At 69.7% G+C, this 21,922-nt stretch overlaps 9 protein-coding genes across 9 annotated transcripts; 6 read left to right on the top strand and 3 right to left on the bottom strand.

The window, feature by feature from the left end:
* The first annotated feature begins 1,131 nt into the window (after positions 1-1,131).
* On the top strand, positions 1,132-2,079 carry V1510DRAFT_432474 (uncharacterized protein). The gene is made up of 2 exons (XM_066935502.1): positions 1,132-1,774; positions 1,806-2,079. The coding sequence occupies exons 1-2, from the start codon at positions 1,526-1,528 to the stop codon at positions 2,010-2,012; spliced, it is 456 nt and encodes a 151-aa protein (XP_066786376.1). The 5' UTR covers positions 1,132-1,525; the 3' UTR covers positions 2,013-2,079.
* On the top strand, positions 2,080-4,467 carry V1510DRAFT_432473 (anaphase-promoting complex, cyclosome, subunit 4-domain-containing protein). Its single transcript, XM_066935501.1, has 5 exons — positions 2,080-2,495; positions 2,525-2,592; positions 2,624-2,795; positions 2,825-3,929; positions 3,961-4,467. Exons 1-5 carry the CDS (start codon positions 2,133-2,135, stop codon positions 4,434-4,436), a joined length of 2,184 nt encoding a protein of 727 aa, XP_066786375.1. The 5' UTR covers positions 2,080-2,132; the 3' UTR covers positions 4,437-4,467.
* A 48-nt stretch (positions 4,468-4,515) lies between these two features.
* On the top strand, positions 4,516-5,239 carry V1510DRAFT_424213 (anaphase-promoting complex, subunit 10). The gene is made up of 3 exons (XM_066935063.1): positions 4,516-4,937; positions 4,968-5,069; positions 5,101-5,239. The coding sequence occupies exons 1-3, from the start codon at positions 4,534-4,536 to the stop codon at positions 5,186-5,188; spliced, it is 594 nt and encodes a 197-aa protein (XP_066786374.1). The 5' UTR covers positions 4,516-4,533; the 3' UTR covers positions 5,189-5,239.
* A 765-nt stretch (positions 5,240-6,004) lies between these two features.
* On the top strand, positions 6,005-8,611 carry V1510DRAFT_424207 (uncharacterized protein). Its single transcript, XM_066935062.1, has 5 exons — positions 6,005-6,386; positions 6,418-6,533; positions 6,567-6,613; positions 6,646-7,193; positions 7,225-8,611. The coding sequence occupies exons 1-5, from the start codon at positions 6,299-6,301 to the stop codon at positions 8,502-8,504; spliced, it is 2,079 nt and encodes a 692-aa protein (XP_066786373.1). The 5' UTR covers positions 6,005-6,298; the 3' UTR covers positions 8,505-8,611.
* V1510DRAFT_424206 (uncharacterized protein) lies at positions 8,522-9,293 on the bottom strand. Its single transcript, XM_066935061.1, has 2 exons — positions 8,892-9,293; positions 8,522-8,853 (listed from the first exon to the last, which is right to left on the bottom strand). Exons 1-2 carry the CDS (start codon positions 9,115-9,117, stop codon positions 8,639-8,641), a joined length of 441 nt encoding a protein of 146 aa, XP_066786372.1. The 5' UTR covers positions 9,118-9,293; the 3' UTR covers positions 8,522-8,638.
* A 1,938-nt stretch (positions 9,294-11,231) lies between these two features.
* V1510DRAFT_384201 (armadillo-type protein) lies at positions 11,232-14,590 on the top strand. Its single transcript, XM_066931695.1, has 5 exons — positions 11,232-11,548; positions 11,585-11,634; positions 11,688-11,746; positions 11,832-11,936; positions 11,974-14,590. The coding sequence occupies exons 2-5, from the start codon at positions 11,589-11,591 to the stop codon at positions 14,365-14,367; spliced, it is 2,604 nt and encodes an 867-aa protein (XP_066786371.1). The 5' UTR covers positions 11,232-11,548; positions 11,585-11,588; the 3' UTR covers positions 14,368-14,590.
* V1510DRAFT_424200 (uncharacterized protein) lies at positions 14,455-16,240 on the bottom strand. The gene is made up of 3 exons (XM_066935060.1): positions 16,157-16,240; positions 15,996-16,125; positions 14,455-15,964 (listed from the first exon to the last, which is right to left on the bottom strand). The coding sequence occupies exons 2-3, from the start codon at positions 16,122-16,124 to the stop codon at positions 14,585-14,587; spliced, it is 1,509 nt and encodes a 502-aa protein (XP_066786370.1). The 5' UTR covers position 16,125; positions 16,157-16,240; the 3' UTR covers positions 14,455-14,584.
* Positions 16,231-20,395, bottom strand: V1510DRAFT_432467 (CPSF A subunit region-domain-containing protein). The gene is made up of 2 exons (XM_066935500.1): positions 20,149-20,395; positions 16,231-20,064 (listed from the first exon to the last, which is right to left on the bottom strand). The coding sequence occupies exon 2, from the start codon at positions 20,062-20,064 to the stop codon at positions 16,396-16,398; it is 3,669 nt and encodes a 1,222-aa protein (XP_066786369.1). The 5' UTR covers positions 20,149-20,395; the 3' UTR covers positions 16,231-16,395.
* Positions 20,270-21,389, top strand: V1510DRAFT_384191 (histidine phosphatase superfamily). Its single transcript, XM_066931694.1, has 4 exons — positions 20,270-20,507; positions 20,538-20,817; positions 20,849-21,223; positions 21,253-21,389. Exons 1-4 carry the CDS (start codon positions 20,481-20,483, stop codon positions 21,306-21,308), a joined length of 738 nt encoding a protein of 245 aa, XP_066786368.1. The 5' UTR covers positions 20,270-20,480; the 3' UTR covers positions 21,309-21,389.
* The last annotated feature ends 533 nt before the right edge of the window (positions 21,390-21,922 follow it).

The raw sequence follows: 21,922 nt of genomic DNA, 5'->3' as shown, positions 1-21,922 counted from the left end.
TAGCGGATTATGGCCGCCGCCGGGGGGGCGCCCCCGCGCGGGCGGCGCCGCGGGGGGCGGGCCCGGGGGGGGCCCGCCGGCGGCGACTCCGTCGAGGTTAGCTGGCCTTCGGGCAGGCTGTCGCTGTAGAACATAGGGCCGCATATGGCCGCGACCCGCAGGGCGCACCCTCGACGGAGGCGCCGCAGGGCATATAACCGCATATAGCCGCCCGCAGGGCGCACCCTCGACGGAGTCGCCGCCGGAGGCTCGTTCACTGGTGAGCCTCTGGCGGCGACTCGGTCGAGGGTAGTTGCCCTGCGGGCATATAGCCGCATATAGCCGCCCCGGCGGGGACCCTCACGCGCCACCGCGGCTATATGCTGCATGTAGCCGCAACAACCACGGCGGCGCTGCGGTTATATGCGGCCGCCGCCGCGCCCGCCGCGCCCGCACTTGGCCGGCATATAGCCGCAGAGGCGCCACTGCGGCGGTGCGCGTGGCGCGGGATGTTTGGTAGCCCGGCGGCAGCACCAGCGGGCCGTCGCCAGCAGGCAGCAGGCGATCGCTGGCAGCGCCGTCCATCGGCAGCCGCCCCCCGTAGCCCCTCGTAGCCGTGAGGCCGTGTGTACCTACCTCTGCGGGCCAAAAAAACGGACAACGGGTCGGCCAGGTGCATCCGACGGCGACCTAGACGCTCGAATCAGCTGCTGTGGACGCTTTCTGCGCGCGAAACCGCGGCCAGGGGCCGGACGGGCCCGCACGCAGCCGTGGGCGACGCGGCGGCGCGCGATTCCTGTCGTCGCGCGCGCGGCGGCCGAAAATGCTCACCTGGACGTGTTCGTGGTCGGTTGAGATAAAGGGCGGGCGATAGAGTGTCGAGAAAATCTTAGACTGGACGGCACACACGTCAACAGCACGCCGACGGTCAATCCTAGCGCGCTCCGGATCGGATCAGCCAGACACCACGTTGCGGGCAGACAGCGCACGACGGCTAAATGGATGGTGAGTGGCGGCGCAGGCAAGACAGGGGGGATCACTGCGGGTGGCCACCTTGCTTAAGCGGTGCGGACTGACGACAGGCAAATCAGGGCCACTTTCGCGCGACGTGCTGGCCGCGCGTCGCCGGCAGGCGCTGGCATACGCGCAGGAGCCGGTGAGGGGCGAGGAGCCGGCCGCGGGACCGGCCGCGGGGCCGACTGCGCGGCCGACGGAGCCGCAGAGACCGCCGACCGGGCCTGCCGGGCCTACGGTTGGACCGCCGGCTGGACCGGCGGCGGCTACAGTGGGCCCGGCACGGCCGGCGGTCGGGCCCGCGCGGCCGGTAGTTGGGCCCGCGCGACCGCCGGGCCCGGCACGGCCGCCGGCCGGGCCCGCGCCGGCCGAGCCGGCCGACTCGTCCGACGAATCGTCCGACGACGACTTTGGTCCGACGCTCGCCAAGTCCACCGACGCCGCCGCCGAGGAGGCCGCCGCGCAGGCCCGGCTGGCCAAGTTCGCCGAGCGCGCGCCGGCCGTGGCCGACAAGTCGGGCCGGCAGGAATGGATGCTGGTGCCGCCGACCAAGGCCGACTGGGCCGGACGGACGCCGGACCCGTCGCAGCTGCGCAACAAAAAGTTCCTCGGCAGCGGCAAGACCAGCGAGATCGACCCCACGTGGACCGAGTCGGCCGCAGAACGCCGCAAGCGTGTCGGTGAGGAGATGCTCGGCCAGCGGCCGCGGGCCGCCGCCGCCGCGCCGGCCGCGCCGGCCGAGGACCGCGAGGAGATGGACCGGCGCGTGCGCGAGTACAACGTAAGTTCTGTGCCGGCACCGCTGACGCCAGGCCAAGCACCGCGGCAAGTCGCTCGTCGAGCAGTACCGCGAGGGCGCCGGGCAGACGCCCGAGCGGCAGCCGGACGACCCGCGCAAGCGCAAGTTCGACCACGAGAAGGACATCGTCGGGCGGCACGTCAGCGCCAGCCAGATCGACGACATGGCCGCGCGCGCGGCCGGCATGGACTCGCGCTTCTCGCGGGGCAAGTACCTGTAGCCCCTGAGCCGCACGGCGTGCGGCGCCTAGAATGCACGTAGTTGCCGTGGCAACCATCACGTACCCTAACCGCGCTTCACGGTCGCGAAGCCGCCCCGACGCGAATCCCTCCTCCACGACATGGCCACGCAGCCCGGCACGTTCCGCTCGCTCGCCGAGAAGACGCTGCCGTTCGCGGCGCTCGACCGCTTGGTCACATGGTGCCCGACCATGGACCTGATGACGTTCGCCGCCGGCCCGGCCGCGCTGTGCCTGTTCCGCATGAACGGCCAGCAGCTCTGGCGGCTGGCGCTCAAGGACAAGGACGTCGAGATCACGCAGGTCGCGTGGCGGCCCGACGGCAAGGTCCTCGCCGTCGGCTGCACCGACGGCACGTCCCGGATCGTCGACGTCAACAACGGCCGCGTGGTCCACGTGGTCACGACCGCGACGCGGGTCTCGGGCCTGAACTGGGTCGCCCAGGCCGGCACGCACGGCCGAGGGGTACGTCGATCGCGGGCGCGCTGACGCAGACCGTGCTCGGGCTCGACACCGCCGGCCGCCTGCCGCGGCTGAGCGTGCTGCCGACGGCATCGGCGCCGTAAGTGGCCGCGCGGACGCGCTGACGGCAGCGATTCGATCTTCACGTCCAAGGTGCTCGTGAACGACATCATCAACGAGACCGCGCAGGCGGACGAGACCCCGGTGGACCTGCTGTTCACGGCCAACGCGGACGGGCCGATGTTTCTTAACCTGTTTGGGCTGTTTTCTGTCTCGGGCCTGGCCATTCCCGGCTCCTTTGAGGTACGACGCCGGCCGCGCCGCTGACCCAGCTCGACCGCCCGGTCGTTGTCGCGCACACGTCCACGCCGGACCTGGCCGTGGTGGGCCTGCTCGTGCGCACCGCCGGCAGCGTCGTCCACGTGCCCATGTACGTGCATTTCATCCGCCGGTTCGGCCTCGACCTCGTCCACCTCGCCACGGCCTACACGCGGCTGCAGGGCCTGCTGGCGTACGCGCGCGACGCGGCGCTGGCGCTCGAGCACGACTGGCGCGCGCTCAGCGCGGCCGCGGCCACGCACGTGGACGCGCTCGCGGCCGCGCTCGGCCCCGACGACGGCTCGGCCGAGCTCATGCTGTACGAGGCCCTGGTCACGGGCGTGCCCGGCCCGGCCGTGCACGCGTGGATGAAGGACCAGCTGGGCGAGCGCGGCCTGCGCGCGTGGCGCAAGGTCGCCGTGGCGTCCTACGACAGCCTGCGCCGGCTCGTGCTCGAGCACCTGCTGCCGTGCTGCGACCGCATTGCCGTCATCGTCACGGACCTACGCGGGCTCGCGCGCTGGCGCCAGCGCGGCGCCGCGCTCGGCCTGGTGCCGGACTCGTTCACGGCCGTGCTGGACACGCTCGCCGAGATCGTGCGCAAGCTGCACCGGCTCGTGTGGGAGCTGAACCGCGAGGCCGATGGCGCGCGCGCGTTTGCCGAGTGGCTCAAGTACCTGTTCGAGGAGATTGCGGCCATCGAGGGCGCGCAGCCGACCGAGGACCCTGCCGCGCCGACGATCGAGACCAAGGACGTGGCCGAGTTCGTGTCGGAGCACCTGTTTGGGTCGCGGTTGCGCCAGTACTTCGATCCGGCCGCCGCCACCGCCGCCGCCGCCGCGCCGCCGCCGCCGCCGGACGCCTACACGCCCGCGCCGCTTCCCCGCACGCCGTCGGCGTACGACGGCTCGACGCTGCTGGCCATGATGGCCGCGCTGCGCGACGTGGCCGACACCGCGTTCGGCCAGCCGACGGCCGAGATGAAGAAGCACACCACGTTCGGCGTGCCCACGCGTCTGGCCGGCGGCGACGCCGTCGTGGCGGCCATGCGCACGCTCACACAGGCCGACGCGGCCGTCTCGCACGCGGCGCTGCTCGATCCGGCCGCGCCGTCGACGCGTAAGTGGCTCGCTGGCCCTTCTGACCCCAGTCACGCTCGCCCGGCTCGTCCACCCGGCCGACGCCAAGGCGCCGCACGCGCCTGCCGTCGACAAGACCACGCTTGCGTTCGCCGGCGAGCGCGTGCTGGCCGCCGAGTTCGCCGACGACCACAAGCTCATGGTCCTGCTCGCGGCCGACAAGCCTACCGAGGCCGCCGCCGGCCGCCTGGTCTCGCTCGCGTACGACGACACGGCCGCGTTCCGGCCGCCGGCCGCCGCCGCGCCCGCGCTCGGCCTCGCCGGCACGCCCGACGGCTTCGTCTACGACCTCTCGGCGCCGGTGCCGGCCGCCGAGCCGCCCGCGCTCGTCCAGGAGCGCGTGTTTGGCGAGGACTTCGCGCCGGTGGCGTTCGCCATCAACGGCGAGCCGGGCCGGCGCGTCGGGCTCGTGCTCTCGGACGACCGGCAGCGCTACATGGTCTTCCACCTCGACGACGACGACGACGACGACGACATGGCCGAGTAGTTAGCAATATATGCATCACGTGATCTCGCGATCCCGCCCGGTCGTCACGCCGCGCCACCCGCGCTCCCGCCACACCGCGACGCGATCCGACTTCCCCATGGACCTCGACATGCTGTCGACGTCGTCCGCCGGCGACGAGCAGCCGTACCGGGCGGAGGACGGCGACGAGCCCCGGCTGATCGACATCGGCAATCTCGCGACGTGGACGCTGTCGTCGTTCAAGCCCAAGTTCGGCGTGGCCGAGCTCCGCGACGAGTCCACCGACAAGTACTGGCAGTCGGACGGGCCGCAGCCGCACTTTATCGACATCCACTTCTCGAAGCGCGTGGCCATTGCCGAGGTCCAGCTGTATATGAACTTTGGCGACGACGAGTCGTACACGCCGTCCAAGCTGGCCGTGCTCGGCGGCTCGGGCTACCACGATCTCAGCGAGGTCGTTGTGCGCGAGTTCGAGGAGCCGCGCGGCTGGGTCTCGATCTCGATGGCCAACAGCGGCAAGGAGTGAGTCTGCCGGTGTGCGCGCTGACCCAGTGGCCTGCTCAAGGCCTTCCTCGTGCGCCTGAGCGTGCTGGCCAACCACCAGAACGGCAAGGACACCCACATCCGCGCGATCAAGGTCCTGTCGCCGGAGACGTACGTGTGCGCGCGACCCCGCTGACGGCAGCAAGCTCGGGAACGACGACGTGGACCTGCAGGAGGACTGCCTGCCGTTCACGAGCATTGCCATGCTCTCGCACAGCGCGATCCGTTAGAAATACACTTGTGGCTGTGCAGTCAGCCGCACGTTGTGCGGCGCACTTTGATCCGGACCGCCCGACGGGCGGCGGCCCCGAGGAGGCGCCGCTGGGGCCCGCCCGCGCGCTAGCCTCGGGGGCGGCTTCGTCGGGGTGCGGCGGGCGGCCGACCGCGGGCGATGAGCCGCACGGTGTGCGGCGCGAGCCGCGCACCGTGCGGCGTGCCGCCGTTTCTCCCCAGGTCCCTGCCCTCAGCTGAGCCGCCACAGCAGACACCGCCACAGTAGGCCTCGGCAGCGACTCTGCTGTGGCTGTTGCCTGCGGCAAGCTACATCGTAAGCCGCACGCGGTGCGGCTCGCGCCGCACGGCGCGCGGCGTAGGCTTCCGCCCGATCCACGCGAAGAGCGGCAGCTACCGAACAGCCGCGCCCGGAGGATCACCAGCGACAGCGGCGCTCGGTCGAAGGTCGGCCCGCCCGAGCCGCACGTAAGCCGCACGCTGTGCGGCGCGAGCCGCACAACGTGCGGCGCGACCTGACCAGCACCGCGCTGTCTGCCCAAATCGGCTACCCGCGGGGCCGCCGCCGGAGACGCGTCCGCTGGCGAGGCCGCTCGTGGGTGGCATGCATGAGCCGCACTCCGTGCGGCGTGGCCAGGTCTGGCCCCGCGCCGCACGCCGTGCGGCGTCGATGCGCTCTCGCCCTGAGCCCCCGCGGCCACGCGCCGCGCCGCACCCAGCTCTCTCGTCTCCCCGCAGCTCCCACCAGCGGTCCACAGCCCGCCGTCAGCGGCCGCGCCGGCCGCGCGCGGCCGCGCGTGGGCGCGCGCCGGCAGGCGCTGCACAACCGTCCCACACAGCGCCACTTGCGCCACAACCCTTCGTAACGCGCGGCGCGCTTCTCCCATCGCAATCTCGTCGCGCAACTTCACCAGCTTCCGCCATCGAGCACGAACGCGAGATTGCAGAGTATCCGAGACGGCCAGCGCTCGCAGGGCTCTCGCAAGGTCTCATCCATCGATTTCGCACGAGCATCTGCCGCGGACAGCGCCTGGCAGGGTCTGTCGGGCCAGGCATCGTGCCAGCGACGAATCTAGCAAGCCCAGCGGTGTTCCCGCACAGGCAGGTCAATGTCCAACGCGACCGGAGGCGGGCTCGGCAGCGGCGCGGTTTCGCCGAGCGCGGCCAACGGCCGGCCGGTGACGATCAAGAAGCCAGGTAGGAGGCGCGCAGGGCGCGCTGACGGCAGACGGGCTGCCGCCGTCGATCAACCCCGGGCAGCAGTCGCAGACGCTGTGCCGCAACATCCTGATCCACGGGTACTGCAAGTTTGAGCACAAAGGGTGCATTTTCCGACACGACACGGTAGGCGGACGCGCGGCGGGCGCTGACAGGCAGTCGCCGTCCAAGAGCGTAAGCGCGGCCTCGCCGGTGAAGCCGGACCTGTAAGTGGCGGCCGGAGCGCGCTGACAGCCAGCAAGAAACGGCTGAACGTCGAGTCGCCGACGTTCACGCCCGGCGGAGCGTCGGGCGTGCCGGCGGGGGCGCCGAAGCTGTCGATCTCGCCCAAAGCCGCGGACGCGGCGCCATTCGTGCCGCGCGGGGCGCCGGCCGGGGCGCCGGCGGCAGCCGAGAGCCCGGCGGCGAACGGGTTCGCGGCAGAGGCGTACGCAGCCAAGCCGGCAGTGACCGGCCAGTTTGTGCAGGACTTTGGCTCGCTGATGGCGGACGCGGCGGTGAGTTCGCCCGGGCGGCCGGCGCTGACGCCGCAGCAGCCGCAGGTCAGCACGCCGGCGTACGAGTACCCGCCAATGAGCTCGTACGGCCAGGGCTCGTCGGACATGTTCTACCACCCGCAGTCGGCGTCGCACTTCCAGCCGCTGCAGTACCACCTCTACGCCCCGCAGCCGCCGCACAAGGTCGCGCTGCAGCCGTACCAGCGGACCGCGCAAAGCTTCTTCCTGTCGGACAATCTGCGCGAAGAGCAGCAGCGCAAGAGCGAGGCGTCGCTGCAGGTGCTGCCCAGTAAGTCACTCGCCGGGCGCGCTGACCGCAGGCTCGAACCTGCCTGACAACCTGCACGTGTACTGCTCGCTGGTGCCTCTCGACACGAACGCCGACAAGAGCCCGCGCGTGTTCGGGCACACGAGCTGGATCTACAAGGCGTTCTCGACCGCGGACGGCAACACGTACGCGCTGCGCCGGCTCGAAGGCTTCCGGCTGGCGAACGAAAAGGCGATTGCGACGGTGCAGGCGTGGCGGCGCATCACGAGCGCGAACGTGGTCTCGCTCTTCGAGGCCTTCACGACCCGCGCCTTTGGCGACAACTCGATCATTTTTGTATACGACTACCACCCGCTGTCGAGCACGCTGCACGAAACGCACTTTGGCCCGAACGCGCGCTACCCGGCCATGCGCACGACCGGCCCGTCGGCCGCCGGCGGCACCGGCGTCGCGCCGGGCGTCCCCGAGCAAGTCCTCTGGAGCTACCTCGCCCAGCTGACGTCGGCGCTCAAGATCGTGCACGACGCCGGGCTGGCCGCGCGCGTGATGGACCCGACCAAGATCATCCTGACGTCCAAGATGCGCGTGCGGCTCAACTGCGTCGGCGTCCTCGACGTCATCGCCGCCAACGACGGCACCGGCCCGCCCACCGGCGACAGCCTGGCCAAGCTCCAGGCCGAGGACATTTACAACCTGGGCCGGCTGATCCTCAGCATCGCCTGCAACAGCAGCATGATCAGCACCAACGCCGCCGGTGTCACGCCGGCCGTGCTCCAGAAGGGCCTTGACTTTGTCGACACGTTCTACTCGGCCGAGCTGCGCAACGTGCTGACCGCGCTCCTCAACTGCCGCCCGGCGCCGGCCGAGCCCGTCGGCGCCGGCGCCGCGACCGTCAAGACCGCGGCCGACCTCGTCGTGCTCATGGCCGCGCACCTGCAGCAGAACATGAACTCGGCGTTCCACTACCAGGACAGTCTCGAGTCCGAGCTCGCGCGCGAGCTCGAGAACGGCCGGCTCGTGCGCCTGCTCTGCAAGTTCGGCTTCATCAACGAGCGGCCCGAGTACGACCACGACCCGGCCTGGTCCGAGACCGGCGACCGGTACCTGCTCAAGCTCTTCCGCGACTACGTCTTCCACCAGGTGGACGAGAAGGGCGATCCCGTCGTCGACCTTGCGCACGTGCTCAAGTGCCTCAACAAGCTCGACGCCGGCGTGGACGAGAAGGTCATGCTGGTGTCGCGCGACGAGCAGAGCTGCCTGATCGTGTCCTACAAGGAGCTCAAGAACTGCATCGACGGCGTCTTCCGCGACTTTGCAAAGGCCAGCGCCTAGCCGGCCCAGTGTGTCAATAGTGTAGACTAGGTAGAATGTATTTCGACTACGACGCGCGCGCGGCGCGGCCGCGCGCGGCCCATCGCAGCACACATCGTACAGCTGGCTATGGTACAGTCTAGGTACAGCCCTGCCTACTCCTTGGGCAGGAACGGGTTCGCGATCTCCTCCGAGCCGTCCACGGGCGAGATCAGCAGCAGCAGTGGGCCGCGCACAATCACCAGGCCCAGCTGCCGTGTCTGGTCCTCGGGCGCGCCGCCGTCCTCGTCGGGCTCGCCGCGGAGGTGCTCGACCGCGTCGTCCAGGACGAGGTTCATGAGCTGGTCGTAGCCCTTGAGCACGCCGGTGACTGCCATCAGCCATTGCCCGCGCGCTGCGCGCACTCACCTTCGCGTCCGCCGGAGAACTTGACCCGGATCTCGCGGTCCTGGTACTTGGCCAGGTCGAGGATGGCCTCCTTCTTGGGGCGGTCGTTCTGCTGGTTGTTGCCGAAGTTGCCGTGGTGGCGCTGGCCGCCACGGTGGCCGCCGCGGTAGCCGCGCTGGCCGTTGCCGCCATGGCCGCCGTGGCCGCCGTTGCCGCCCTGGCCGCCCTGCGGTTGCTGTGCCTGCATGATGGTGATGGATCAGACGGTGCTGCGGCGCCGACTGAAAATCTGCGCCGCTCGCGATGTTCCGGGTAAGCGGCGTCACGTGCTCGTCGCGTCCGCGGGGTCCGTCCGCGCGGGCGCGTGCGCGGGGCTCGGCCACGGCCACCGCGCGACAGCGCGGCCGCCGCGGCCGCCCAGGCTCAGCGAGGGTGCCTGCGGTCGCTGGCTGCGCGGCCGGCCCCAGATGTCGGCGTCTGCGCGTGTGGCCGCGCGACAGGCCCACCGCCGCAGCCCACCGCAGCCTGATCTCGTCAGCCCTGCCGGCTACGACACAATAGGCCGGCCGCGGTCACGGGTCACAAAAACCCAAGACCATGGCGTCGGTGCCACGCCAAGCGCGCACATGCATTTATGCGCGGGCAAGTCGATGTTTGATAGCCTCACGCCCAGCTGCGTGCGACAGCCGGCGCCCGGTCACAGCCGCGATAGCAGTGATCTGGGGTCAATGGTCGCGCAGCCGCAGCCACCGAACATGTCAGCACGGCCGCGCCGCGCGGCTGGATCTGGCTGCTAGTCACCGGCCGTTCAGCTGCGAGCCACCAGGCGACCAATGCGGCCTAGCACAGCTGTGGTCCCCGTGGGCCGTCGAGTGTACGCCCGACGGAAGCCGGCGCCAACCGGCGCTATTGCCGGTCCACTGCGGCTTGGATTGTGCGACACTGGACCTAGGTCCGGACCCGCGGACCCGTTGACCCGTTTTGGACGGCTGGATCACAGCCGGACGCCGCCCCAACAGCACGCGTCGTCTGCCAGCGGCTGCCGACACACGCACCGACGGCCGGCAGCGCGTCCGCCGCCTGCCCGCGGTGGCAAGCGGCCGCCCGCACGGCCGTGTCAGCGGCCGGCGGTGACGTCGCGGCCGCCTGCAGCGTCGCGCCGCCGGCGGCGCCGCGCAGCATGCACACGTGACCCCTGTCGCCACGACGGCCGCGACGGCCGCGACCAGCTAACCGCGACTGCTTAGGCGTGCGAAGCCCAAAAACACACGCCGCCGTAGACCGCGCCGTTGCCAGCCTAGGCCGGCAGCCTAGGCTCCGGGCTCCTGGCGCCTCCGTGGCCGCCGCGGCCGCGCGCAGCGAGCGGGACGCGCCGCGGCGCGGGGCCCTACACAACGCGGGGACGTGTCTGCTGCGGCTGGCTTGGGACCCTGAGCCGGTCCGCCGGCTGCGCTGGCACTGCCGGGCCCTGCTGCGCTGGCTCCCGGCGCGGCCGGCCCAGGCACGCAACTAAGCAGGCCAGTAAGCCAACAAGCCGGTGTCCCGGCCGGCCGGCCGGCGGGGCTGCCGGCGCCTGTCGGCGCCGGCCGGCCGATCGCCGTCGATCGGGTCGGCAGGGATGTTGGCGCCCACCGGCACTGTCTGTCTCGCGCCGCCGACCGCGACCCCTGCGAGTCACAACCAGGTCGCAGCGGGCCACTCGGCCGCGCACGATCCGCGACGCCAGCGGTGCGGCGCGGTGCTACGTGCAGCGCGTGCGGCCGTACGGCAAGGGCCGCAGCCCATGGCACCCACCGCCGCTGTCGGCTAACGACCGTGGTTAGCCGTCGGGGTCGGCTACGGGCTGTGACGCAGCCCGCACGGCCGCCACGGCGGTGCCTGGAGAGGCTGCGGTACAGCCGCGCCACATTGCGCCACATTGCGCCACGCTGACGGTGCCAGCCGCGGTCGCGGTCGCGGCCGGCCCGCCCCCACCTGCACATGGCCCGCTGACAACCAGCGCCAGTAGCAGGCCGGCAGGACCTCGCAGACGCTCGGCGGCCGGCTGCCGGCGGTTTGCGCGACTGGCGGCGGCGGCGGGCGGCCGCCCTACCAGGTTAGGGTTCCGGTTTCGGCGGTGATTTACGCGTCCGGACGCCGGGTAAGTCACAATTTACTGCGTGCACGTGATTGATTAACCGGGTAACTGTATTTTTGCGCATAGTCGTCGCGCAGCTTCTGCGGCTGCAGCCGCAAGCTCCGCGCGGGATGCACGCTTGAACCCTAAAACGCGGACGCTGAGAGCTTTGTTTACTTTTAGCACCCTGTCTGCTCCTTTTGTTTGTTTTCCGCACCAGGCTTCCGTAGTAGTTCCTTCTAAACAAGTCTTTTTTTTTCGATTTTTTTGCTCCACCAGACCACGATTCCGCAGGCTTCACGGTCCATCCAGCAGTCTTTCTCTCACGCAGGGCACACGACACGCAGAACGGTCCAGGCCAGCAGGACGGCCGCACAGAGCAGACCGCAGACAGAATCGGAAATCGCAGGCGAGCTGTGGGTTTTCGACTCTGCTGTTTTCTGGCCACGAACGATCCCCTCTTTGCAGCGGGCAGACCGACGCCAGAGCGGGCGCCGGAACTGAAGCACACGCACGGCTGAGAGCCGGTGAGACCGACCACTAGCCTGCGCGGCAAATAGAGGTACGCAGCCGGCGAGCGGGGGTGCTGACGACGCAGAACGATGACGGATATCGCCACCGTGCTGGAGACGGCCATTCTGAGCCCTGGTAGGTGGCGCGCGGCGAGCGTGAACGGCAGCAACGGCCGCTGACAATTGCAGATCAGAAGCTGCGGCAGGAGGCCGAGGCGTACCTGGCCAACGCGGCCAAGGAGCACTTTGTGAGTACCGCGACGGCAGCGGCGACGGCAGCGACGGGCCGGCGCCGCGCGCAATTGCATCCGTGTGCGGCTGCTGACCGTGTAGGTTCCCTACCTGGGCTTGCTGTCGGGCGCGCTGGCCAACCAGCAGCAGAAGACGGAAGTGCGCGTGCTGGCCGGCATTGCGCTGAAGAACGAGCTGAGCGCCAAGGTAGGTTTGCGCGCAGGACGCGGGCTGACGGGCGCAGGATGCAATTACTAAGCTGCGCTACACCGAGCGCTGGGTCGCTGTCGACGTCGAAGCCAAGAAGCAGATCAAGGAGACAGCGCTGCAGGCGCTGATCTCGGCCGACACGCAGGTCGCCAACGCGGCCGCCCAGCTGGTCTCGGCGATTGCCGACATTGAGCTGCCCCGGAACGAGTGGCCCGAGCTGATGCCGGTGCTGGTCGAGAGCACACAGCCGAAGCAGGCCGAGAACGTCAAGCGCGCGGCGCTGCTGTCGATCGGCTACATCTGCGAGACGGCGGACTCGAACAACTCGGGCGTGGTCGCGCAGTCGAACGGCATCCTGACGGCGATTGTGCAGGGCGCGCAGGCGTCCGAGCCGTCGACGACAGTGCGGTACACGGCCATCATGGCCCTCGTGAACTCGCTCGAGTTTATCCGCAACAACTTTGAGCGCGAGGGCGAGCGCAACTACATCATGCAGGTCGTCTGCGAGGCCACGCAGGCCAAGGATGTCAAGCTCCAGGCGGCCGCGTTCGGAGCGCTCGCGCGGATCATGTCGCTGTACTACCCGTACATGAAGCTGTACATGGAGAAGGCGCTGTACGGCCTGACGGTGGAGGGAATGAAGAGCAGCAACGGCTCGGTGTCGTGCATGGCCGTCGAGTTCTGGTCGACCGTGTGCGAGGAGGAGGCCGAGATCAGTCTGATGCAGGAGGAGTTCTACGCGGACGGCACGGGCGAGCACCACAACTTCGAGTTTGCCAAGTACGCCATCAACGAGGTGCTGCCGACGCTGCTCACGCTGCTCACGCGGCAGGACGAGGACGCCGAGGACGACGAGTGGAACGTGTCGATGGCGGCGGCCGCGTGTCTGCAGCTGTTTGCCGAGACGACGGGCTCGGCGGTCGTCAGCCTGACGCTGCAGTTTGTCGAGCAGAACCTGACGCAGGAGGACTGGCGCAAGCGCGAGGCGGCTGTGATGGCCTTCGGCTCGATCCTGGTCGGCCCGGACAACGGCACGCTGGTGCACATTGTGTCGCAGGCGCTCCCGCCGATGCTCGTGCTGATGACGGACACGGTGCTGCAGGTCAAGGACACCGTGGCGTGGTGTCTGGGCCGGATCGCAGACCTGGTGATTGGCGGCATCGACCTCGAGGTGCAGCTGCCAGCGGTCATGCGCACGCTGCTGGGCGGGCTGCAGGACCACCCCAAGGTCTCGACCAACTGCTGCTGGGCGATGATCAACCTGGCCGAGCAGCTCGGGTCGGACGACCCGGACGAGCCGTCGACCAAGCTGTCGCCGTACTACGAGTCGCTGATGCAGGGCCTGATCCAGGCGAGCTCGCGCACGGACAACGAGTACTCGGCGCGCACGTCGGCGTACGAGGCGATCGGTGCGCTGGTGACGTACTCGGCGCAGGACACGCTGCCGTACATCAAGGAGCTGTCGCTGCTGGTGGTCGAGCGGCTGGAGGCCACGATGGCGATGCAGACGCAGCTGGTCGGCATCGATGACCGCAGCAACCTGGAGGACCTGCAGATGAGCTTGCTGGTGCTGCTGACATACATCATCCGGCGGCTGAAGCCGACGGACCGCGAGTCGTCGGACCGGCTGATGACGATGCTGCTGTCGCTGCTGCAGAACAAGCTGCCCAACTCGCTGATCGAGGAGGAGCTGTTCCTGGTCGTGACGGCGCTGACGAACGTGCTCGGCGCGAACTTCGACGTCTACGTGGACGCGTTCCTGCCGTACCTGGTCAAGGCGCTCGAGGACTCGGACTCGCCGACGTGCAAGGTCGCCGTGGGCCTGGTGTCGGACCTGGCGGCGTCGCTGGCCGAGGCCATGGAGCCGTACTGCGACACGATCATGAACGTGTTCCTGACCAACCTCCAGAACACGACGGTGCGTCGCGACGTCAAGGTGTCGATCCTGTCGACGTTTGGCGACATCGCGGTCGCCATCGGCTCGGCGTTCGAGAAGTACATGCCGGTGGTGATGCAGGTGCTCGGGCAGGCGTCGACCCTGCGCAAGGACGTCGACTCGCCGGCGGACGTCGGCGACTACATCGGCCAGCTGCGCCAGGCCATCGTGCAGGCCTACTCGGGCATCGTGCAGGGCATGCGCGAGCGCACCGAGACCATGCTCCAGTACGTCCGGCCCATCTTCGGCTTCCTCTCGCTCGTGTGCACCGACCAGATCGTCATGCGCGACGCGTCGGTCGTGCAGTCGTCGGTCGGCATCATCGGCGACATCGCGTCCATGTACAGCCACGGCGAGGTCAAGGAGTTCTTCCAGGAGGAGTGGATCACGGACGTCATCCGCCGCGCGCGCAGCGACTACCCGAAGGACACCACCCTCATAGAGACCGCCAAGTGGGCGCGCGAGCTGCAGAAGCTCCAGCTCGCGTTCTGAGCTCCCCCCTCCCCCTCCCCGTCGCCGCCGCCCGGCGGCCTCATGTGTTATGTCCAAAATCCGTTGCCGGCGCCCCACCCCGGCCTGTTTCTAATTACCTTTTGTTTATCATCATTACTACCAATGCATGCTCTTAATGATTAGTAAATATCTTAGAAGCTACGCTTTGAGCTCGTTTATGTATGTATTTGCGATCGATCGTACGGTCTAATTGAGTCTACTCCAAGTCGTCGTCGTCGTCGTCGACCTCGACCAGCAGGTTGCCGGACGGATACAGGTTCTTTTCGTCGGCGATCGACGTCGACGTCTTGGGCAGGACATACCGCGGCATGGGCGAGACGAGCGTGAAGCGGTAGTCGTGCTCGTAGCCCGCGGGCGCGGCCGCGACGGCGGGCGCGGCCGCGGTCGCGTCGCCGCCGTCGAGCCGGTGCGAGGGCGCGTCGGCGGCCGGCTGCAGCAGGTCGTAGCACTCGACGTAGGCGTAGACGTCGTCGAGCGTCTGCGTGTCGGCGTAGAAGCGCACGACGACGCGGTCGCCGGCGGGCAGCCGCAGCGAGACGCGCGCGAGCTTGGCGGTCTTGGGCGACTCGTCAGGGGGCGGCAGCGCCGCACGGAGAAGGCCGGCGCGCCACAGGCGCCACTCGGCGCGCGCGGCGGCGAGGCGCTCGCGCTCAGCCACAGCCGCGCGCTCAGCCACCAGCCGCGCCTCCTCGGCGCGGGCCTGCTCGAGCCGCACGCGGTCGCGCTCGCGGTCCGCGGCCAGCGACGCCTCGTACGCAGAGTCCTGCTGGGCCCGGATCTCGCGCGAGGCCTGCTGCTCGTTGCGGTCGAGCCGCAGCCGCGTCAGCGTCGGCTCGTGGCGGGCCATGATCGTCTGCAGCGAGGCCACCAGCGCCGGCGCCGCCTGGAAGCCCTGCACGCGGCCGTGGATGGCCATCGAGGCCGGGTGCGACGCCGTCGCGGGCGCGTGCGCGATCACGGCCAGGAACGGGAACTTGGTGCACGTGAGCGCGTTGGCGACCTGGTACGCCTCGGACTCCTTGGTGTTGCCGGCCCAGAGAATGACGTCGTGCTCGCGCAGGAACTCGCCGAACTCGGGCGCGGCCAGCGTGTCCTTGTTGAACCGGGCCGTGTCGTCGTGCTGGTCGCTCTGGAGGAGCACGACGAGGAACCGCAGCTCCCGCTTGGCCGTGTCGAGCGCGTCCGTGTAGCCGCCCTCGAAGAAGGGCACCACGCCGGTCGCGCCCACGTCCTCCTCGAACTCGCGCCGGAACCGCGCGGCCGTGTCCTTGGGGTTGATCGACCGGCGCTCGGTGCGGGCCGCGTTGCGGTTGGCGGGGTAGAACCCGGTCAGACGGGGCAGGAACGGGAAGAGCGTCGCGAAGAGGTAGAACGCGCTGTGCGAGACCTTGGACAGGATTGTGAACGGCAGCAGCAGGATCGACGTCACCAGCGACGTTATCAGCGACGGCCGCGTGGAGATGGCCCGCGGGCCGGGCGTGGAGAGCCGCGGCGCGACCGCGGGCGGCGGCGTCCGCGGCCGCGTCGCCGCCGGCGGCCGGATCGGCCCCTCGTCAAAGTACCGGGTCACCGAGAGCTGGCGTCAGCGCGGCGACGGCCGCACCTACCTCGACGTTCCACTGGCAGAGCTGCATGAGCTGGATCGCGCCCTCGACGTCCTCCTCCGGCCAGGACGTGATGGTCATGAATTGCTGCAGGCTCTCCATCTGGCCGGGGTTGAGGTCGAGGAAGTCCATCCTGGGGTCAGCGCCGCCGGCCGCGTACGTACTTGAGTCGGATGGGTCGTGCAGCCCGGGGTAGAGCGGATGGCGGATCGTCGCGACGGATGGAGACGGGGATACGTTCGGCTGACTAATCGCTTTGTCATTACTACTGTACAACCCGCGCCGCACGGCGTGCGGCGGCCGCCGCGCCGCAGGGGGTGCGGCTCGGCCCGGCGGCGACTCGCGGCTATATGCGCCGCGCGGCGGCTATATGCGGCCACGCCTGCCGGCGCTGCCGGCGCGCCTAGAACGCCACGCGCGTGCGCATGCCCGAGATCTTGCGCTCGACCTCGCGCACGGTCCGGTCCAGCTCGCCGGCAATGATGCGCTGCTTGTCGGTCGGCAGCAGCGCAAACCGCTCGCACAGGTCGCCGTCGATCACGCTCTTCACCGGCGCGTAGTAGCCGCGGTACACGAGGTGGTCGCGGCCGGCCAGCGGCGGGTCGTGCGCGCGCATCAGGCCCTCGAGCTGCTGGAAGAACGAGACGTCCTCCTTGGACACAAACGGCACCAGGATGCCGAGCGTGCCCTGCAGGCCGGACCAGAATATGAGCTCCTTGCCGCCCGGCACCAGCTGGGCCTTTTGCACGGACGTCGGAATGTCCTGGGTGTAGAAGTGGGCGAGCAGGTCGAGGCGGCGGGGCGCGCCGTCGAGGTACGGCCGCATGTTGAGCACGTTCGAGCCGTGGTCCTCCTCGGCGTCCTCCGACAGCTTCTCCGGGCAGCGCACGATGAACAGGTTGCCGAAGCGGTCGCCGCCGACCACGGTGCGGTAGTCCAGCACGGTGGTGGCCGTGATGTGGCGCGCGACCATGTCGTCCACGAACGGCAGGAACTTGCTGTCCTCGGGCCGGAACGTCATGAACGTGACCGACTGCTGCGAGTCGCCGACGATGATGCGGTTGCCCAGGGTCTGGATCGACACGATGTTGTTGAAGCTGCGCGAGCGGTACTCGGCCTTGCGCAGCAGCCGCTTGAGGCCCATGTCGTACAGGCGCAGGCAGTTGCCCGAGCCGACGAGCAGCTGGCCGCGGAACTCGCACAGCGACACGGGCACGTCGTCGACCTCGGTCTTGTGCACGAGCCGGAAGCCGCGGCCGCGGTCGACGAGCTCGTAGACGGCGATGTAGCCGGCCGAGACCGCGCGCGGCATGAGCGTGAGGTCCTTGGCCGAGCCGACGACGAGGTAGGTGCGCTCGCCGCGCGGGTCGCGCTGCGAGCCGTCGTCCTCCTCGTCGTCGTCGTCGTCGTGCGCGTTCTGCCAGCGGTAGAAGTTGCTGAACGCGGCCACGAACGCGGCCTCGTTGTCGTCAAAGTCGATCCGGCCGACCTTCTCGAGCTGGACCGGGTCGATCACGTCGATGCACGACGCCCACTTGCCGTCGACGCGCGGGTGGCCAAAGTCCTCCGGCGGCAGCTCCTCGTACTCGGCCGAGCCGTTGAGCATCTCGAGCCGCCGCTCCTGCGCGCCCTTGGAGTACACGCCGCTGTCGGCCTGCACGACGTAGAACAGCGGGTGCTGCGGGTGCCGGCTGAGCCGGCGCGGCGTGTACGACAGCGGCACGATGTCCTGCTTGATCTTGTCCGTCAGCCGCTCGACCGTGAAGATGCGCAGGTTGTTGTGCTCGATGCCGACGATGCCCTCCGGGCACTGCTCGGACGAGAACGAGTGGCCGTGCTCGAGCGCGTCGTACACCAGGGGCGAGACCTGGAAGCTGACGTTCTGGGTGTAGGCCAGCCACGGCCGCGACGACAGCGCGAGCACGGCGGGCTGGCCCTGGATCGGCACGTGGAAGAGCTTGACCGGGTTCGGGCCCAGGAACTGCGTCTGCGTGTCCGAGAGCTGGCCGGTGACGGGGTCGAGCACCGACCGCAGGTACACGCCGTTGTAGAGGCCGATGTGCAGGTACAGCGTCGAGCTCGAGTTGAGCAGCGTCGTGGCCTCGCTGGTGACCGAGTCCGGCATGGCCAGCATCCGCAGCGCGGTCGACGGCGCCGTCAGCGCCTGCACGCTCAGCGACTCGAGCGTGTTCTCGGGGTCGAGCGAGATGATGCGCACGGTGCTGTCGTCGCAGCCGACGGCCAGGAACGAGTTGCGCACCTTGCCCTCGGGCAGGTCGCCCACCGAGAGCGCCGTGACGGAGCCCGTCATCTCCTTGCGGTCCTGGTACTCGTTGAGCTGGCCGTCGTCGTCGAGCTCGAAGTAGACGATCTCGCCGGACGAGAGCGCGACGACGACCTGGCGCGCGTTGGTCGACGCGCACACGATCGTGCGGTGGACGGGCACCTCCCACTCGTTGACCTCCTTGTCGGCCGAGATGTGGCGGATGCCCTTGGGGTAGACCTGCACGAGCGAGTCGTCGCCGATCTGCTGCAGCGCCAGCGTGGGCGCCGACGTCAGGATGCCCGAGTCCGAGACCTCCTCGACGGTCTCGCCGATGGAGAGCACGAGCGTGCCGTTGGTGAACGAGAGCACGATGTACGCGTCGTACTCGTCCGCGGCCGTGAGCTTGGTCGTCCACACGGCCGTGGGCTGGCCCGGCAGCTCGGACGCGACCAGCTCCGAGACCTCGAGGCCGTGGCGCAGCATGCGGAACGACGACCGCGCGCCCTGGCCGCCGACGGTGAAGATCTGGGGCGTGTCCTCGCCGAGGATGTTGTCGACCTTGCAGTCCGTGACGGGGTGCAGGCTGTCGATGACGTCGACCAGGACCAGGTTGTCGAGCGGCCGCGGCCGGAAGTGCACGGCCGCGTAGTCCGACATCTCGCCGCGGACGTAGTCGGCGGACGAGTACTCGCGCTCCGAGTCGTCGTCGCCGAGCTTCTCGAACTGGTAGAACATGTGCGCGCCCGCCTCGGCCGCGACAAAGAGGAAGCCCGACTTGAGGATGTTGAGGCTCTTGGCCACGGGCACCGTGTCGAAGTAGCGCATCTTGATGGCCTGCACGCCGCGCTCGGTGTAGTCGACCGTGACCTTGAAGAGGTCGCCCTCGTCCGTCTGGAGCAGCAGGAAGAACGCGCCCTTCATCTTGTGGACGACGCCGCAGATGATGGACCGCTTGCGGTTGGTGTCGTCGAACGGCGACCGCCGCCGCGGGATCGGCACGCGGTGCGCCGGCCGGTTCGCGTGCCGGTAGACGATGAAGCCATCGGTGCAGACGAGCACGCCGGACGGGCCGTCCGTGCCGCCGGGCACGGGGAACAGCCGGCTGGCCGCGCGGTCGACCACGTCCGACCACGACTTGACCACGTGGTTCAGGCCGAGGTCCAGCTCGTAGTACGTCAGCATCTTCTGCACCTCGTCGTACGCGCGGCCGGACGAGTCCAGGTCGGCCTCGCGGTAGTCGACCTCGAGCGCGGCAAAGATCGGGTTCTCGTAGCCGACGTCGAGGCCGATCACGTCAAAGACGAGCGAGAACGGCTTGTGGGCCTCGAGCGGCGACGAGATCGTGATGTTGGCGTTCGAGTCCCGGTTGAGGATGTACACCAGCTTGTTCTTCTCGACCGAGGCCAGCATCGCCGCGCGGCCCTTGGGGTCCACGGCCAGGTACTCGCCCGGCACCACCCGCCGGACGCCGCTCTTGCCGAACGTCTCCAGGTGCACCTGCACGAACTGGTGCTTCTCCGGCTTGTACTCGAGGATCGCCAGCCGGCCCGAGTCCGAGCCGACGACGAGCAGGTCCTTGGACGAGCCCGCCACCCGGAACGCGGCGATCGACCGCAGGATCCCGAACGCGTCCGTGGTGTGCACCGGCACGAGCTTGCCCGCGGCCGCGTCCGGCCGCAGCAGCTCCAGCAGCGACCCGCGCGCCACCGCCACCTCCTGGTACCGCGTGCCCGAGAACTGGCCGATCACCGACGCCGTGATGGCCGACGGCGGGACCAGCGACAGGTTGTACAGAAACATGGACATCTGCCGTCAGCGACCGATCCGCGCCTGCGCCCGCTGCGCCCGCACGCCGCGCGCCGCGCGCCCGTCCGCCGCCCGCGCACTCACCTTGCCTGTCTCTCTGCGCCTCTGCGCGCGCTCGATCCGTGCGCAAGTCTATCAAACAACCCGAGGTCGTTTCTGCGCCTGTTCTGCCCGCAATCGTTCGATGCGCCGCCAAGACCGTGCTGTTCGGATCCGGCCTGCGTGCGCTGGCGTTTTGCGAGCTGTTCTGGCGTCGCCTGGATGCCCGATGGAGCGTCCGTGGGTTTTTCAAAATTTTCGCGCTCTTCGTGCGGCGTGCAAAAAGTCGTGATGCCCGCGCCGCGGCGGTTAGGCTTGAGCCGCACGAAACCGGCCGCCCGCTGCCACCACCGCACGATCCCGCAACCCACCGACCAATGCTCGACACAATCTACTTGACCAGGGTACGTCCCGCGCGCGCCCGCTGACCGCAGCACGGCTTCCGCGCCAACTGGGAGGCCGCGGCCAAGACCGTCGTGGCCCCGACGCAGATCGACGGCGACTCGCCGCTGTCGGCGCACGGCGAGGCCCAGGCGGTCGAGCTCGGCGTCTTTCTGGCGGCCGCCACGCCGGCCGTCGACCGCATCTACGCCTCGCCGTTCTTCCGGTGCCTGCAGACGGTGACGCCGCTGGCCGAGCGCACCGGCCTGGCGATCCGCGCCGAAAACGGCGTCGGCGAATGGTACGGCCGCACACGCGCGACCCATCCCCAGCGTACGTTGCCCGCAGGGCCCGCTGACCGCAGCTGCGGACGCCGCCACCCTGAAGACGTGGTTCCCGAACGTGGACACCACGTACACGCCCGTGGCCGTGCCCTCGCGCGAGGGCGAGACCCAGGAGGAGCTGCACGCCCGCGCGGCCGCGGTCGTGGCCGAGCTCATTGCCCAGTGCAACGCGGACCCGGCCGTCAAGACGATGCTGATCTGCACCCACGCGGCCACCAAGATCGCGCTGGGCCGCGCGCTCGTCGGTGACCCGGCCATGGACGTGCGGACGGGTACCTGCAGCATCGGCCGCTACGAGGTGTCGGGGCCGGACAACAGCCCAGGGCACTGGAAGTGCGTTCAGAACGGCTTCGTCGACCACCTGTCGGCCGGCGAGGAGCGCCACTGGAGCTTTGGTACGTTGCGTGCGGACGCGCTGACCCAGAAACGGGCGAGTACGACTTTCTGGACCGCCAGACCGGCGTCGACACGACCGTGTAGGCGCACGCCGCGCGGCCAGTCCATAGGAATGTACGTCTTGTGCCCGGCGAGCCTGGCCACAGCTCTGGCGAGGACGGCTGCTGCTGGCGGGCGCCCGCGGGCGGCCTGCGAAGCGGCGGCCGCAGGCGACCGTGCGGCTCGCGTCGTTTGTGTGACCCCGCAGAGGATTCCAGCCGCACGCCGTGCGGCGCGCATGACTTGTGCGACAGTCCGGGCGTACGGAGTCGCCGACGGGGGCTCGTGATTGGTGAGCCTCCGGCGGCGACTCCGCTGCGTCTGCCGTCGGCAGGACCGCGGCGCTCGTGTAACCCAGGCACTACGTTCGCGCCGCACGCCGTGCGGCGCGCTTGTGTGTGACTGCCGAAGGCAGCCACCCTCGACGGAGTCGCCGCCGGAGGCTCACCAGTCACGAGCCTCCGGCGGCGACTCCGTCGAGGGCAGCTGCCTTCGGCAGGACCGCGGCGCTCGCGCATCGCAGGCAACGCATGTGCGCCGCACGCCGTGCGGCGCGTGTCCTGTGCGACTGCCGAAGGCAGCCACCCTCGACGGAGTCGCCGCCCGGGGGGCACCCGGGGGGGGGCCCCCCCCGCGCCGCCCGCGCGGGGGGCGGGCCT

The sequence above is a fragment of the Dipodascopsis tothii genome (assembly GCF_038497935.1).
Source record: "Dipodascopsis tothii strain CBS 759.85 unplaced genomic scaffold V1510scaffold_60, whole genome shotgun sequence".
NCBI lineage: Eukaryota > Fungi > Ascomycota > Lipomycetes > Lipomycetales > Lipomycetaceae > Neoaidaea > Neoaidaea tothii.
Note: the sequence above shows the minus strand (reverse complement) of the source record. Positions and strands in the feature narration are given on the sequence as shown.